The 17,411-nt window shown below is 42.2% G+C and overlaps 2 protein-coding genes across 3 annotated transcripts in view; both read left to right on the top strand.

Moving 5' to 3' along the window:
* GALK2 (galactokinase 2) overlaps positions 1–17,411 on the top strand; it is a 146,099-nt gene that overhangs the window by 121,357 nt on the left and 7,331 nt on the right. For both annotated transcript variants that reach the window (XM_006756021.2, XM_006756020.2), the window contains exon 9: positions 13,760–13,961. In XM_006756021.2, the coding sequence (XP_006756084.1) occupies positions 13,760–13,961 (202 nt within the window). The remainder of the gene's footprint in view (positions 1–13,759; positions 13,962–17,411) is intronic.
* Positions 4,537–5,045, top strand: LOC107181864 (DNA-directed RNA polymerases I and III subunit RPAC2-like). The gene is given in 3 exon segments (XM_015558947.1): positions 4,537–4,633; positions 4,671–4,840; positions 4,842–5,045. Coding segments are annotated over 3 exon segments (450 nt in total). The 5' UTR covers positions 4,537–4,557.

Here is a 17,411-nt window from a genome sequence, read left to right as displayed (position 1 = left end):
AAAACAGAGGACTCAGGAATGGACTCTGACGTGGTTTTCCCCATCTACCTCTGGCTAGCTGTTCTTGGAAACCAACTCCTGGGTTAGCCCAGTGTTGCTTTCTGTTTGAGAGAAATTGGCCAGTGGCGTGCAACTACAGGATTGTGCAGAAACAGCTAAAACCACAACTGTTTTTAGTCCCCTACCCGAACAGTTGGAAAGTATTTCGGGGTATGAGAGTCTCAGAAGATTAATTATACACTTACATGATAAAGATTTCCACGTCTCTCAGACCCGCGTATCTATTTATTTTGTTTTAATGGTCCTCAGATGAAGTCTTTATCCAAGTTAAGTCTGATTCCCAAAATATTGTATTACTTCAAAGCTAATTAGCTGAAAACCAGGGTCCGCATTCCTCCATCCCTAGACAACGTGTATGTCATTTGGCCACATGAAGCTACTTGAAGAAACTCACTGTATTGAGAAGGAGGGAGACGGAGGCCCAGCACTCCTCAGACTCTCTGAGGATGGATGGGAAACCATCCTTTCAGAGGGGCATACACAGACTCATGTGTGCTCACAGGAATCATCAGTGAAGGAGACTTGAAATTCAGTCATGCAAGGGAAGAGAGGAGAAGACTTAAATGCTAATAGAGCCATGGTGTTTCACTGCTGCTGGGGGCAGGTGCTATGGTTTTAGCTACCTAGCATCCAGGCCTCTCTCCTAAGGAAATCACTTGCTATGTGCATGTTGGTGGGAGGGAGGGTCTTGTCTCCTGAGGTAGAAGCTGAGGGGTGAGATTTGTCTCTCACAGGTCACTTATCACCTGGCGGTGAGCAGAGGTCCTAGGTTCGTCCTGGTGTCCTGGCACATTCTATGTCTGGGGCTTTGAGTCTAGTAGGCACAGTTTTTGTTGACAGTAGAGTCCAATGTTATATCCAGACTGTGGAGAGACTTTAGCAGTGTTCCTCACTGCCTGCTTCCCATTGCTTCTGACCCCTTCCCGCCTGGTTTTCTCACATTCCAATAGAGACTAGGAATACATAATCCTGATAGATTTCGTGAGCTCCCTAATATCTTTAAGATAAATTCCTTTTCAATTAAGTTAGCTGGTATAGATTTTTGTTGTTTACAAACAAGAATCCTGACTGACGTAATGGCGGTAATGCTTTCTAATTTCTAGCTGGAATTTTGAACCTGGATTCAAGGATAGCATTATGGAATCTGTGTATATATTGTACTACCTATAAAATTTTGAATATTTGTGCATTCAGATTGGGGAGAGGGTCCAGTTTTTTCAATCTTGGCTGAAGAAACTGAAGCTTTGAAAGTTCAGAAAACTTGCTTAAGATCAAACAATTACTAAGTTGCAGTTTAGGATTTGAGGTGTCTTTTTGAAATCCCTCTTTTATTAGATTTTCAAGGGTCTATAGCCCTTAAAATGTCAAGAACCACTTATCTACAATCTAAACACCTTACTTCAAAGCCCTCATGATCTGGCCTCTGCCTACCTCTTCAATTTTCTCTCTCACGCTGTTTCCTGTTATGTCTGTTCTTCATCTGCATTTCTTGCTCCAACCACAGCCAGATACTAGGAATTTTCTAAAAGCACCTCATGGTTTTTAATATCCATGTCTTTCCTCATGATGTTTCTCTACTTTAATTTTCTAATCCTCTTGTCTGCACCTTACCCAGCCTTATACTTGGTTTGTTGGACACCTACTTACCTTTTAAGAATCAGTTGGTTTCACTTCCTCCATGAAGGTCATGATCACTGTGTCCCATCCCCTTGGCCCACCTGATTCAGCACTGCCAGCAGTCCATGCCAAGCTAGCAGCTGTGTGGTGCCATCTTTGTTTTCTTGGGGCATTCTCCAAAGTCACTGCCCAGGCACAAATTTGTGGAGATGTTAACCCCCTGGGGGCAACACTCAAACAATGGGAACATCATAGATAAATGCCCATCTTCTGTTGAGCCAATTCTGAGGCACCTTCTATATGGTTCTTCACAGAAACCCCCAAGCAATGTGTCCTCGGTGTAACCTGCTCATTAAGTGCCCTTCACTGGCTTTTCTCCCTTCCTGTCTCACTTTCGTTCCTCTTTTGCTCCAGTTTCCTGGATTTCTGCTACCTGCACTCAAATCTTTGTCTGAGGCCTCTGTATTCAGGTTAACCCAGATCAGGACACCCTCTTGACTTTGTGCCTCCACTTTAGCTGTGAGGAGTTGTACTTAATTGTACTATTGCCCTCATTGTACTTATTTAAATGATCTCTCTCTAGTAGATGATTACTTCATTTATTTTAAAAATTTGGTTTATTTTTTATTGTTGTAAGAACACTTTATGTGAGATCTGTCCTCTCAAAAGCATTATTGGCTATAGGCATAATGTCATACAGCAGATCTCTAGAGCTTATTCAAATTACTTGACAAACAACTGTGTGCTTGTTGATTAATAACTCTCGTTTCTCCATTCCCCAGCCCTAGGTAACCAACATTCCAGCCTTTGCATTTATGAATTTGACTATTTCAGCTATCCTATATAAATGGAATCATGAGTATTTGTCTTTCTGTGTCTGGCTTATTTAACTTAGCATGTTGTCCTCAAGGTCCATCCATGTTGTTGCATATTGCAGAATTTCCTTCATTTTTAAGACTGAATAATATTTTTTATTTAATTTTTTTCAATTATAGTTGAAGAATCTGAAGCTTTAAAAGTTCAAAAAACTTGTTTAAGATCAAACAACTAATGAGTTGCAGTTTAGGATTTGAGATATCTTTTTGAAACCTCTACTCTTATACCTAACACTACCTTAATGGAAAAGACAATTAAATGAAGTGCTCAATTTATGAGTAATAGGGAAGGATATGGCCTCTTTTCTTTCAGGTGAACGTAGGGGGAGTGATGGACATTTAGGTTGCTTCCACATCTTGGCTATTGCGAATAGTGCTATAGTGAACATGGGAATGCTAATATCTCTTTGAGATCCTGATTTGAATTCTTTAGGATATACTATATTTTTATTTTTGAGGAGCCTTCATATTGTTTTTCATAGTGACTGTACCAATTTATATCCTTACCAATAGTGTACAAGGGTTTCCATTTCTGCACATCCACACCAACACTTGTCTTTTGTTAGACCCATGGTCGGCAAACTGTGGCTCACGAGCCACATGCAGCTCTTTGGCCGCTTGAGAGTGGCTCTTCCTAAGCCTTAGGAGTACCCTAATTAAGTTAATAACAATGTACCTACCTATATAGTTTAAGTTTAAAAAATTTGGCTCTCGAATGAAATTTCAATCATTGTACTGTTGATATTTGGCTCTGTTGACTAATGAGTTTACCGACCACTTTGTTAGACTATTACTTCTTGAGATTAAAGAGCTTATCTTATTCATTGCTGTTTCTTCAATATTAAAACTGGCACATAGTGGATCCTCATCATTATATAAAAAGCATAAGACATGAGAGTTTTCTTCAAATCACTCAAGGACTGTCTTACGTTTCATATGTCTGAGGAACAGAACAAAGACTAAAGAGTAGAGGTTACATGAAGATAGACTTTAGTTCAATACAGAACTATCAGTGCGCCACAGTAAGGTGGCATTTGTTAGTAATAGTAACAGTGGTGCATTATGGCATGAAAACCCACTTGATTTGCCCACTCTTCCCACTCTAACCAACAATTCCTGTTATACAGAGTTTTATGGGACAAGAGCCCACACGTAGATGCCTGCAGGGATCAGGCAGGTGTGTAAACTAGTGAGGCAGGCTGAGCATCAAAATGGTGGGAACAGTGTGGAAATAGTGTGTGTGCTATGTGTAAAAGGGATAGCAGCTCCTCAGCTCCAGCTAACCATTGCTGCGCAGTGCTTCAATGCTGCCAGGCCTTCCAGTTTTTCAAGGGAAAACAGAAATTCAGATTCTTACATAAAATTTAGAAAACAGTATGTGGATCAGGAAAGCACCACTGTGGCTAGATATGGATCACAGGTTGTTAGTTTTCAACTTTGTGTAGTGTGTACGAGGGGATATTAAAACCTCAGCTATGAGGATAGACCCCTCAAGAGGCTGACCCAAGTTCTGGTCAGTTTGCTCTCTTCAGGCACATAAACACACCCTGCTGGTTCCCAGCCTGGGCCTGTAGCCCATCCTGTCTGCAGCAAGGAAGCTCCCATGACACCTCTCACTACTATTCTTCCCCCACAAAAACCTGTCTTCTTAGTGCGCCTTTAGCATTTCCAGCACTTGGATATCTGCTACAGTTGGTCACTGTCCAATGGTCGCATAGTTTGTTTTGTCTGTTTAACTGAGTTGCAAGTTCCCCAAAGCAGGGGCTTCTGTTCACATGTCTTTTCTGCCTCAAGCAGTATGGTGTGGAACATATGGCAGGTGCTCAATAAGAACTACTGTTTGTTGCTAGATGGCTATCTTATGCAGTGCTTTTGGCATCACTCTTAGCAGAAGATGAGGTAATCAGGAGGCTATCAGCTCTTGAGTGCAGAATTTAAAATTAAATCAGTGGGACTCTGTGGTCGGTTGTTCCTTCCTTCCTGCTTCTCTCGCACATTTTGCTATATGGGGCAGGGACGCCAGCTCCACCGGAATATCCCGGAAGCCATCCCCGTGATGGAAGAGGACCAAGAGTTGGAAAGTATGATCTCATTTTTATAAAAAATATGTATGTAGAGAAATGTCTGGATTGAAGACCTCAATGGCTGAAGGCGAGAGGAAGACAGCTCTGGAAATGGTTCAGGCAGCTGGAACAGATAGACACTGTGTGACATTTGTTTTGCATGAGGAGGACCATACCCTAGTAAATTCTCTTCATTACATGATCATGAAGAACCCGGAAGTGGAATTTTTGTGGTTACACTACAACCCATCCTTCAGAGAGTAAAATTAATTTACGAATTCAGACTCGAGGTGCTCTTCCAGCTGTTGAGCCATTTCAGAGAGGCCTGAATGAGCTCCTGAATGTCTGCCAACATGTGCTTGACAAGTTTGAGGCCAGCATAAAGGAATATAAGGACCAAAAAGCAAGCAGAAATGAATCCACATTCTAGTCCCTCAGGAATGAATCCACATTCTAGTCCCTTGCACAATAGAGGGAGGAACATCCTCTGGGATATTCTCTTGGTGATCTTGCAAAACCCAGAAATAGAAGTTATGATTATAACATGATCTGCCCTTCAGAAAGGTGTGATTCTAGCTGTTACCTCATTACAGCTGTGGGATTCTCTGCAAGAATCTTTGTATTCTAATAAATTCCCTCTTTAAACAAAACAAAACAAACAAAAAATCACCAGGGCTCTTTTAGAGATTGGATAGACATGTCCATCCATTGTTGACCTGCTGCTTTCAGCTTTTATCAGGAAAATGGCGCCAGTCATAGGCTCTTTCTCATTCTTTCCCACTAGAGATACAACATAATGACCAATTGTTTGTGTCCTGGTTTAATTCATTGATTAGAGAGGAGTTCTGATCATCTATGTAGCCATCTTTGTAAGGCGGAAGTGATACAATCTTTTTGTTTCAAAGATTGTCTAAAAGAAAAAAATAACTGGTTATGATTATCTATTTTCTGTTCCTTCCTTTTATTTGAAACACATTTTGTTTGTTTTAGAAATCTCTTTTCTCCCACATCTGTGAAGCAAAATACAATATAAACAATTCTGTCATCTGTGATAATGGGTATTAGGCACACTTTAGACACTGGAGTTTACTGAACCTTCTTTTAGTAAACTATTCCCATTTTTTGTTCTGGTGAAGATGATAGTAAGCATAAATTGCCAAAATAGTAAGTCTTCACTTGCTCTATTGCATTTGTCCCACAGAATACTTAGCGAAGATTTGGTGCAGGTTTGTTATAAACTTAAGAAACTGAACCATTCATTCAATACATATTCATTGAGTCCCATCTGTGTGCCAAACCATCTTTTAGCTGCTGAATATACAATAGTGAAGAAATTAGACAAGGTCCTTGATCTCCCAACCCTTAACTTCTAGTGGAGAGAAATGACCACAAGCCAACAAATAAATGAACACATAAGAAAATTGGGGGAGACCCAAGATGGTGGAAGATTAGGTGGAAGCTACACTCAACTATTCTCGAGACCAAACTGAAATTACAACTAAAGTATAGAAAAAAAATCCTGAATAACCAACTGAAGACTAGCTGGAAAGAAGCCTTATAACAAGGACTTACATAGAGGCCACATTGAGACTGGTAGGAGGTACAGAGGCACAAGAGGACTGCCTGCGCATGCAGAGGCAGCAGCTAGAGTTCCAGAGGGATGTATCAGCTGCAGAGGGGGTTCCCCTGAGAAGTGTGGGGCATAAACCACAAGCTGGGCTACCCAGCCCAGAGTACCAGAACTGGGAAAGACACCCATATTACACCTGGCTGTGAAAAGCAGTGGGATTTCCATCTGCCAGGGAGAGACTGCTAGTAATGCAGTTATCCTCTTAAAGGGCCAGTGCACAAAATTTCTATCACAGCCACTTATCCTTGGCTCCAGTGGAGGGAAGGCAGAGTGGGCTAGAGCTGTGTGAGGAGAATCTGGGGTTGATGGCTATGGGGAGAGAGCTGCCAGGTCAGCTGCCAGGATCCCTGTGCTGAGTAATTCCCCCATACTTCAGAAGCCATTTTTGTCAGGCAAAGCGCTCCTCTCCATGCACATCAACCTGGAAGGAAACAATATCCTCACCCCTTGGAATCCCTCTTGCCCCACCCTGTGGAGTTCATGTCCTGCTGAGGAGTACAGCCTGAGGCTCTTTAAGTGACTGAGCCTAATAGACAGCTTACAGGCAAAGGAGGATCTCTGGGTCCTTTGAGACTTTTGCTGACCTATCCCTGGGCCTGGTGCTAGTAAAAGCAGACCTTGATGTGCAGTGTGGTCCTTTCCACATGCACCCAGGTCCAGCAGAGAGAGCCACAAGTTGTGGATTGCTGATAGCTCCAGATAGGTTGCGTAGGGCCAGTCACAGACATTGTGTGACACTGACCTGCACCAGAGTCCCTCAGAAGAGGCCCAGAACCAATACACCTAGTGGTCAGCTTCAGATAACAACAGAGTAGGATCTAATAAGCTTCACAAGCAGTATATTCACAGGGAGATATCGGCAGGCACTGAACTCTGCTGAGGCAAATTCTGCTTCCTGTTATCAGCACCTGCACAGCAGCTTGCATGTTGTGTTGGGGGTTGAGCCTCACTGTCGGCCAGCCTGAGGATCTATCCCACACATGATGGGCCAATAGCAATCAAAACTCAATTACATCAGGAGGGCCCATGTAATGCGCTTAAGGGACATTCCTAGAGCCCCCAACTCAAGTGAACAGGGAGACTGTGCAATGGGTCTCACAGGTCACTTCCTACATAGGCCACCCTACCAAGATTGGGAGTCATAGCAGATCTACCTAATACATAGAAACAAACACAAAGAGATAGCCAAAATGGGGGGGAGAAAGAAACAGGACCCAAATGAAAGAACTTCTCCAGAAGGAGAGATAAATAAAATAGAGGTAAGCAACTTATTAGTTACAGAGTTCAAAGTAATGATTTTAAGGATGCCAAACACATGAAACAGCACATAGAAACCATAAAAAAGGACCAGGCAGAAATAAAAAATGCCATAGCTGAAATAAAAACTACACTGGAAGGAATAAGTAGTAGGCTTGATGAGGCAGAAGATCGAATCAGTGATTTGGAAGATAAGGTAGAAAAAACACACCCAATTGAGCAGCAAAAAGAAAAGTGAATTAATAAAAAAAAGGAGGTTAATTTAAGGGATTTTGGGATAACATGAAGTATAACAACATCTGTAAGAGAAAGACAGCTGCAAGGGAGCTCCCACAGACTGCCAGCTGATTTCTCAACAAAAACTCTACAGGCCAGAAGGGATTGGCATAAAATATTCAAAGTGATGAAAAACAGGGATCTACAACCAAGATACTCTGCCCAGCAAAGCTGTCATTTAAAGAGCTTCCCAGACAAGAAAAAGCTAAAGGAGTTACTCTCTAAAATTTTAAAGAACTTATACAATGCAACACCAGGAAGACAACCCAGTTAAAAAATGGGCAAAGGACCAGAATACTCACTTTTTCAAAGAGGACATACAGATGGCCAATAGACATATGAAGAGATGCTCAACATCACTAATCATCAGAGAAATGTAAATTAAAACCACAATAAGACATCACTTCACACCTGTTAGAATAGCTAGCATCAACAAATCAAAAAACAAATGTTGGCAAGTATGTGAAGAAAAGGGAACCCTGTGCACTGATGGTTGGAATGCAGATTGGTGCAGCATTCCATGTAGTTACCTCAAAAAATAAAAAAAGGAACTACCTTATGGCCCACTGATTCTACTTCTGGAAATTTATCTGAAGAATCCTGAAACACTAATTCGAAAGAATATATGCACCCCTATTTTTATTGCAGTGTATCTACAATAGCCAAGATTTGGGAGCAGCCCAAGTACCCATCAGTAAGCGAGTGGATAAAACAGCCATGGTACATTTACATGATGGAATACTACTCAGCTGCAGAAAGGAAGAAAACTTTACCCTTTGTGAAAGCATGGATAGACCTGGAGAACATTAAGCTAAGTGAAATAAACCAGTCAGAGAAAGACAAGTACCATATGATTTCACTTATATGTGGAATTTAATGAAAAAATTGAACTAACAAAATAGAGACAGATTCATAGATAAAGAACAGGCAGACAGCTCTGGTGGTGGTGGTGGGTGTTGGGGGGTGGGTGGAGGGATTGAGCAAAAAAGTAAAAAAAGGGAAAGAACTCATGGACATGGGCAACAGTGTGGTGATGGCCAGGGGGAGTGTGGTGGATGGAGGTGGAAGAGGGTATTGGGGGGATAATTGGTGATGGGAAAAATAAAATAAAGAAAAAAAATTAGATGTTAACTGTTGGGAAGAATAAAATAGGATAGAGAGAATATATAGGTGGGGGAGTTACTCTAGACTGAAGTTGAGGAAAGGTCTCCTTATAGCTGTGACATCTGAGATTTGAATAACAAGCTGGGCCAGCCATGTCAAGATCAGGGGGAAGAGCATTTCAGAACAGCTGCTGTAATGGGCCTAAGGCAGGAGCCCCATATGGGGTAGGGAACTCAGGGGGAAGGCAAGTTTAGAGCTAACAGATAGTCGTTACACAAGTGAATTTATTCAACAACTTTTACAGTTTAAATGTATAGGCCATGCTCACCTAGATCTCAGAATCTGTGTCATGATTCCAGGATCAGAATCAGTAGTTATCTATAAGAATCACACTGGAGAAGATTCATGTTCTAAAGTCTATGTGATATGTCCTGCCTCAAAGCCTCAGATGTCCCGTCCACAGGATAGGATGCTAGTAGTATTTTAGGAAAATGGCACCTGGTGTTATAGTCTAAAATTGAATTTGCTTTGAAAGAAAGCACGTATGAATGAAGACAGTAACAACTTCCTTCATCTTTAATAAAATAATTGCTCTGAAGGATTATAAGAGTTTATATACAGATGGGGCAGGGAAGAATGCTGTTACAGTTTTAGATTTTCTTGCATATTTTGGAAAATGTACAACAGAGACCTGATGAGTTGCCAGCAAATAACAAGCCAGAACCCTGGATCGAGAGAGCATTTGTGATACCCAGCCAGCACAGAACTGCTTTGCCTCCCACAGGGTGGTCTCCAGATCTGTTGTAGACCTTAGCAAGACTTTATATCACAATTGAAAACAGATGCCCTTTCTGCCCTCTCCTGCACTGTTAACTACCATTCAGGGGGCACACTTTCGAATGCCTAGTAAGAGTCCTCCTTAGACATTCTGTTTCAGGAATCTTGCTCAGAAACACCCTGCAATAGACAGCAGACACAGATGTTGCCAGATTTGTGAGGGTCTAGTAATCTGCTTGGTGCTTTCTGAATGCTTCTTATCACAAATCAAAATACCATTACTAAGGTTTAATATAAAAACATCTCTCTGGACAATTTCTGCTTTAGAATATTAAATCCTAACAAAAAACATTTAATCTTAAAGGACTATGTAATCCTAAAGGGAAACGAAAGCATACTCTCCCTAATGGACTATATTGAGTTTTATTACAGGAAATGGCCTCAACATGCTTATATTATATGTATATGACATTGAAAACCCAGATTATAAAAAAAATCACTTTAAATTCTTGATTTAAAGAGACTTATTAGCCTTAACTGGTTTGGTTCAGTGGATAGAGCGTCGGCCTGCTCAGATTCGATTCCGGTTGAGGGCACGTGCCTGGGTTGCGGGTTGATCCCCAGTAGGGAGCGTGCAGGAAGCAGCCGATCAGTGATTCTCTTTCATTATTAATGTATCTATCTCTCTCTCCCTCTCCCTTTCTCTCTGAAATCAACAAAAATATATATTAAAAAAGAGACTTATTAGACATAATGGAATATAATGTGTAGATTTTGGTTGGATCATGGTGTAAATCAATTGACATTTAAGTGACAACTGGGACATTTAAATATGCACTGAATATGTGACAATATTAAGGAATCATTTGTAATTTTGTTAGATGTGATAATGACATGGAGTTATGTAAGAATATATACTTATATTGTGGACATGCACATGCAAATATGTATGGAGGAAATGTCACATCTATAATTTATTTTAAAACCAACAGAATATCAATTGAAGAAAATATGGCAAAATGTTAATAATTGTTTAATTTATGGGCTCATGGAGTTTACTGTAATATTTTCTCTACTGTTCTGTACATTTGAAAATTTTTATAATTCAAAGTTTTAAACAAAATTTTTGCAAGTTGGAGTATAGTACAGTGATTTGTCAGCTAAATAGCACTGCTTTACGGTCGTAGTGGATGTTGCTTTATTGTGCCTTTTGTGCTGTGATAGTAAATAGCAGTGGACCTGGAAACTAGATGATTTCTTCATAAGAACATTACAATAAAAACGAACCAATAATCTCCCCTTCTGCCCCCAGCCCCACGCTCGGATTTTGTAACTTGGCCCATGATTATGGGAGATGAAGTAGTTAAAAAGTAAAACTGAAACATGTGGAATCCAAAAGCTAGTATTATTTTTTTTCATTCTGGAATGTAAAGCTCTTTTATATATATATAATATTTATTTCAGAGAGAAAAGGAGAGGGAGGAGGAAGGGAGAGGGAGAAAGAGAGCTAGAAACATTAATGATGAGAGAGAATAATTGATCAGCTGCCTCCTGAATGCTCCCCACTGTGGATCGAGCCCTCAACCTGGGCGTGTGCTCTGACTGGGAATTGAACCCTGACCTCTTGGTTCATAGGTTGATGCTCAAGTACTGAGCCACACAGGCTGGGCTAATACCTTGTGTCAATTATAGTTGACACACAGTATTATATTAGTTTCAAGTATACAACATAGTGAGAATTGACATTTATGTAACTTACAAAGTGGTCACCACAAAATGTCCAGTATCCATCAGTCACTGTATAAAATTGTGATATTATTGACTGTATTCCATCTGCTGCACTTTACACCCTTCTGATTTGTTACTAGAGGCCTGGTGCACAAAATGCGTGCATGGTGGGGGAGTCCCTTGGGCTTAAACTGGCAGTCGGACATCCCTCTTGCAATCCGGGATCACTGGCTCCTAACCACTCTGCCTGCCTGATTGCCCCTAACCACTCCCCTGCCTGCTTGATCTCCCCTGACTGCCTCTGCCTCAGCCCCCACCACCATGGCTTTGTCTGGAAGGAAGTCGGACGTCTGGAAGATGGCCGGTTGACCTGGTCTAATTAGCATATTACCCTTTTATTAGTATAGATATATTAGCATACATAAAATTATTGGCACTGCCTTGGGCACCTACATGCCGATCAATGGCTCATCTTTTTCCTTCTCTGTTCAGAGATTTTGAAGAGTGATCATTAAACCTACCTGTGATCTCTCTTCAGACAGTGTGTTTTTGCTGTCAGTTTATGCCAGTATTGGTATTTTTTCTTATTTTTCCTCCATACTTGGTGTCAGTGGTTGCAGATTCAATATCAAAGGGAATCTTGCTGTCCCATTTCCTCAGTACTAGTAAGCTGTTGAATACCAGCACCTCATTTTTAAAACAACAATGACTATATGGAGGTATTTTGCTTTGGGGGTTAAAAATAAAGCCCTAATATCTCATTATCAACAATGGACAGCCACTGGAGCTCCTGCTGTGTAAGGCACTGTTGAAGGTGCTGTTGTGGGGTGAAAGGTTGTAGTGGGGGAATGCACAGAATCAGAAGACCAAGTCTTTGTCTTCAGCAGTTGGCAAACTTTGCGGCGATACGAGAAACAATTACTGTGGAAAGTACTGTATATGATGATCACCCAAATGAGTGCCATGGACTGCAAGTGTGGTACAAATTCAGAGTCAAGAGATTGTTCCCATCTGGGGCCATTATAACTTCATGGAGCATATAAAGGAGGTCAAATTTTGACAGGGAGAGAGAGAGAGAGAGAGAGAGAGAGAGAGCAAGAAACTCCTTTTGTGTGGACCAATGAGTATACCCAGAAGCAAGGAGTGTTTGGATAACTATGAATTGGCAAGTTTGGCTGGAGGGTAGATTTCCTATTGGGACGAGCATGGTGACTCTAAGAATTTGGATTATGGTAAAAACTGGGGAAGCAGTAAAGGTTTGGGACCATGAGTAAGGCTATGTGTTAGGAGCGCAATCTGACAGTGTTGACCTCAAGGGAGGTTGAGATTAAGACAGGAAGATCAATTGGGAAATCACTGCAAAATAGTTTAAGTGGGAAAGGAAATAAAAGTTAAATTTGGGTCATGACAGTGGGAATAGAAGGAAGGGATGATGACAAAACACTGTAAAAAAAAGAACCAATTAGATCTGATGACTGCATTTAGGTCCTCTTTGAAAGAGAATAGGAAAATTCACATGAATTTGTATCATTTCATTGATGCAAGCAGTCAACTCTAAGTTAATATGTCTAATATGACTCAATTGAGAAACTTTGAAAGAAAACTTTTCATTATTAATTTATAGGAAAACTAGCCTCACACTTATAATTAGTAAACTGTTACACAAAACCTAAGAATGAGCATTCACTTCCTGTAGCCTTTGCTGCCTTTTTATCCGTCTCCAAGAGCCAGGAAGATGGTGGTATGGAGGGGGAAAATGTGACCCGAGACTTTAGCAAAATCTATTGGTTCATAAGTGGAATGTAACAGTACTTCCAAAAAAGTAGTAATAGTCTAGGGGAGAGGCATCTGGAAGAGAGTCATGTAAAAAGCTGCCTCGAAAGGATCTCCTTCAGTGGAGGACAGACCTGGCTCCAGAGGGCTCTTCAAGGGAGAGCTGGGAGCAAACACTCTGACCTTACTCTCTCCCCTCTGTCTCTTGCTGATCTTCCTCTCTCCCATCTAGATGGCAAGGGAGCGTGTTGGTGTGCCCCGCACCGGCCAGCCTCCTGGGGCAGGTGTCGGGGCAGGGAAGGGCAGAGAGGAGAACTGGGTGCAAACAGGGTGACAGTCACATCCTCTTCACAAAGCGTAACAACATGGGGGGAAAGGCCTGGAGGAAGTTCTTCATAGAATCATAAAACGTTAGAGCTAGACTTAAAATGAGACATGTAGACTTTAAAGAATTCTTTCAGTGAAGGAGAGACCTATATAAAGTCTAAGGTATTGATAATGAAGAAGGAAATGCAAGTCCTCAATAACCGTACTTTTCTTTGCACTGGGTTGTCCGGTAACTATTTCTAACCTTGCTCCCCATCCCCTTTCTTCCTAAGTGCTCGTCTTCAAACTGTACCAGCGGGCCAAGCACGTGTACAGCGAGGCTGCGCGAGTGCTCCAGTTTAAGAAGATCTGTGAGGAAGCACCTGACAACATGGTCCAGCTGCTGGGGGAGCTGATGAACCAGAGCCACGAGAGCTGCCGGGACATGTACGAGTGTAGCTGCCCTGAGCTGGACCAGCTGGTGGACATCTGTCGGTGAGGCTGAGACAGCAGCGTGGCAGGGGTGGGGGGATGCTACCAAAGCAATTGTTTGAATTAATGAAAAAAAACACACACCACATTTTCATGGCCTTCTGAGTGAAAGACGATCCTTGCCCACTTCCTGTATGAAGAGTTGTGTGTGATATGGAGCCGACCTTGCTCCTCCCTGAACGTCTGTGCGATGAGAGACTGGAGGCCTCCTCCACGCTTCACGAGGCTCCGGGAATGGAGTCGTTCCTTCAGAACATCCGGGAAAGACATTTCAGGGGGCTTTTCTCAGACATGGCCCCGTTACTTTCTCCTGATAGTTCACCCAGTGCTGCCCACTGCACTGCGGCTCTGCCAACATCTCCTGTTTGGTGTCCCAAGTTTAGTTTTATTCAAAAGAACAGAAAATGGAAAGGGAGCCTCAAGCCTAATAGGATGCTGGGCTAGAGGGAGGTTGCTGAAGGGATTAACTCAGAGAGCCAGCATTTCCTGCCTTCCCGGTTTGTTAGGCAATTTGGTGGAATAAAGATGAGAAAGCCCAGTTTATGAATGGTTGGTGAGACAGAACTGTAATGAGGGAAACTTTCAGGGAGCCTGTGACCAGTTCGTTTGTAATTGCTGGTGAGTGGGGGGAACAGAGGAGAATGGTCCCTTTGCCCAGAGGGATCAGTGACCTTGGGAGAACTGAAAGGGAAACTGGGCAAACTCTCAAATGGCTACATGTTGTTTTCATTGTGAGAAGATAATGCATGAAGAGAATATGAGGACTGTCTGCAATTAGCAATGAAAATATAATTTGCCACTTGGCGCCTATGGCTTGCCTCACTCATTGCCACACCTGCAGCCTGAAGAGTTTAAACCAAGCAGCCCCAGTGATTGCACATGGCATGTGTCACCCGACTTGCTGAGAGATTTGAACAGAGCATTGATGACAATGACTCTGCTGTCGTCAGTGTTTGCTCACTAATTGCCAGGAAGCCTTCCTGAGCTTGTTTCATTGTAAGTGCTCTTTTCAGAAAATATCAAGGGTCCAGGAAATGGAAGGGGACAAATATCGTTCAGTTCTGGACATAAGAGGAAGAGAGATGGTTTGTGCAAAATCAGGAAGCGTCACTGCCTGAAAGGTAGTGGGGTGGTTTGAATCCTGCCTGAAAAGCAGTGGAAGGGCATTTGCCAGCCTCCTGCAATTCACTAATGAACTTTTTCTTCCTGGGATGGTCTACAAGCTATGGCTCTTATGGAACTTACATTCTCACAGGGAATGAGGAAAATGACAATTAAAAGGAAATCAGATGGTAGTGATAAGTGTTATGAAAAAGAAGAAGAAGAAGGGATAGAGAGTACCAGGGCTGAGGGGGGAAATCTTTATATGGAATGGCTGAAGGAGTCCTCTCTGAAGAGACAGTATTTGAACAGAGTCCTGAAGGAAGTAGATAGGTCCTGAGTGAGCATGTGGCTGTCATGTGAGGTACAGTAAGAAGACCAGTGTGGTTGGAGGACAGTAGAGGAAGGACAGAGTAGTGGGTGATGGAGGAAGAAGGGTGGAAGGAGCCACATGGGCCTTGGGGGCCATGGAAGGCTCTGGCTTGAAGGGAGAAAGGCGAGTGGAAGTGCTAAGGTCCTGTGCAGATACCTTGAAGGAAGACTCAAGACCATCGCTGTGTGGGTGAAAGACAGGACACGAGATGACTCCTGGATATTTGGCCTGAGAAATGTCCTTCTTTCTATAAAAGCCACATTTTTGGAAGTCAGACTTCACATTTCTGGGTCAGAATGATCTTAAGATACCGTCAGATATGAGAGCAGGAAGAGGAGAGATAGAGGTGCTAGTGCTTAAGTGCTGTGACCAGTCAGCATAGTGAGGCTGTGGACAGGAGGAAGGCTGGAAAGGGGTCGGTAGCATCGCCAAAGATAATGGTTAGCTTCCGCTCCTGGTCCCCTTGTGGCACTTTAAAATTCCTTTAGTTTTCCTGAAGGCCTGCTTGGAAAGTATTTGCAAAAGACAACTAATTGGTTAAGTGAATGAAGGATTCCTATGCCTGGAGTACTCGGGGCACTATTACATGCTAGAACCTTCATGTGCTCTGAGCCAGACTGCATGGAAAGGTGCCTCTACATAGCCAGTCTATCGGACAACATAGAAGCTGCTTTCTGACTGGGATGGAGAGAAGGGGGGAAGGATAGCGGCCACCAGTGCTGGCTGTTTTCTCAGTGGGAGCCTTTTTCTGTTCCTCAAGAGAAAATCCATTGAGGATCCAAAGAAAAGGGGCAGGGAGGGAGAAGGAAACTACACTCCTGCAGGGAGTCTGTTTACTTATTTTTATTAAATTAACAGTAGAAGACCTCAATTATGTGAAACAAAGTACAGTATAATAATGAAGGAAAAAGATGAAGCTTGCCCAATGATAAAGTAACTCTTTTTAAGGAAAATGTAAATTTTAAGAAACAGCTGAATTTTAAAGTAGGATTTGCTGAGGAACACAAAAGAGTTTTGAAACCAAGTCAATTACATGAGAAACCGCTCATTTGCTATTGGTTTCCCTGGTTGCACTTAAGGAAAAACAGTTAAGGCCATTATTTATAAGTTGACACTTGTTGAAATAAGGAGGACTCAGTGTTGCATTATTGCCCAAGCTGTTAATGACACACTTTAATAGACCAACAAAGGTTACAGAAGTAGAAGTGCTGTCTTCCTCAGAAGGCTTTCCACAGCGTTATTCCACTCGAACTGCTCAGCCTCCAGTGCCTGTTCTGAGCAGGTCCCAGAGGGAGGAGCGAGGTGCACACCACAGTCCTGGGCCCTTTTCCCACCAGCTCAGGTGCTAACCTGGTTTCTGCCCAAGAAAGGCAGGGAGCCCTTCCCGCTGCCCTTGGGCTCACTTCTCTTTGGGCCTTTGTCTTCCACTTACTTTCCTCCACCTGCCAGATAGATAGAAAGATCGATAGATAGGTAGATAAATAGATAGATAGATAGATAGATAGATAGATAGATAGATAGATAGATAGATATAGATATACCATAAGCCAGAACCAATCCAACTGCTCTCCAATGGCCTTTAGCAGCTTCATTTCTAAAGTAGACTTGTAGTCATATTTTCTTATACTTTTTCATCTAAACAGTATTTGGACTCTGATTTCTTGAATCTAAAGTTATCTGACAGTGGTTCTAACCTGGCTGTAAAAATAATATAAGTAGTTCTGGAAGGTCTGTTTTTCTGAGATTCTAGTCCAGGGGTGGGCAAACTTTTTGACTCAAGGGCCACAATGGGTTCTTTTTTTTTTCTTTTTTATAACACATCTTTTTACAGAGAGGAAGGGAGAGAGATAGAGAGTTAGAAACATCGATGAGAGAGAGACATCGATCCGCTACCTCCTGCACATCTCCTACTGGGGATGTGCCCGCAACCCAGGTACATGCCCTTGACCGGAATCGAACCTGGGACCTGGACAGTGAGA

The sequence above is a fragment of the Myotis davidii genome, unplaced genomic scaffold, assembly GCF_000327345.1.
Source record: "Myotis davidii unplaced genomic scaffold, ASM32734v1 scaffold132, whole genome shotgun sequence".
In the NCBI taxonomy this organism is placed as follows: domain Eukaryota; kingdom Metazoa; phylum Chordata; class Mammalia; order Chiroptera; family Vespertilionidae; genus Myotis; species Myotis davidii.
The sequence above is the reverse complement of the archived record's forward strand: the minus strand, read 5'-3'. Positions and strand labels throughout refer to the sequence as shown.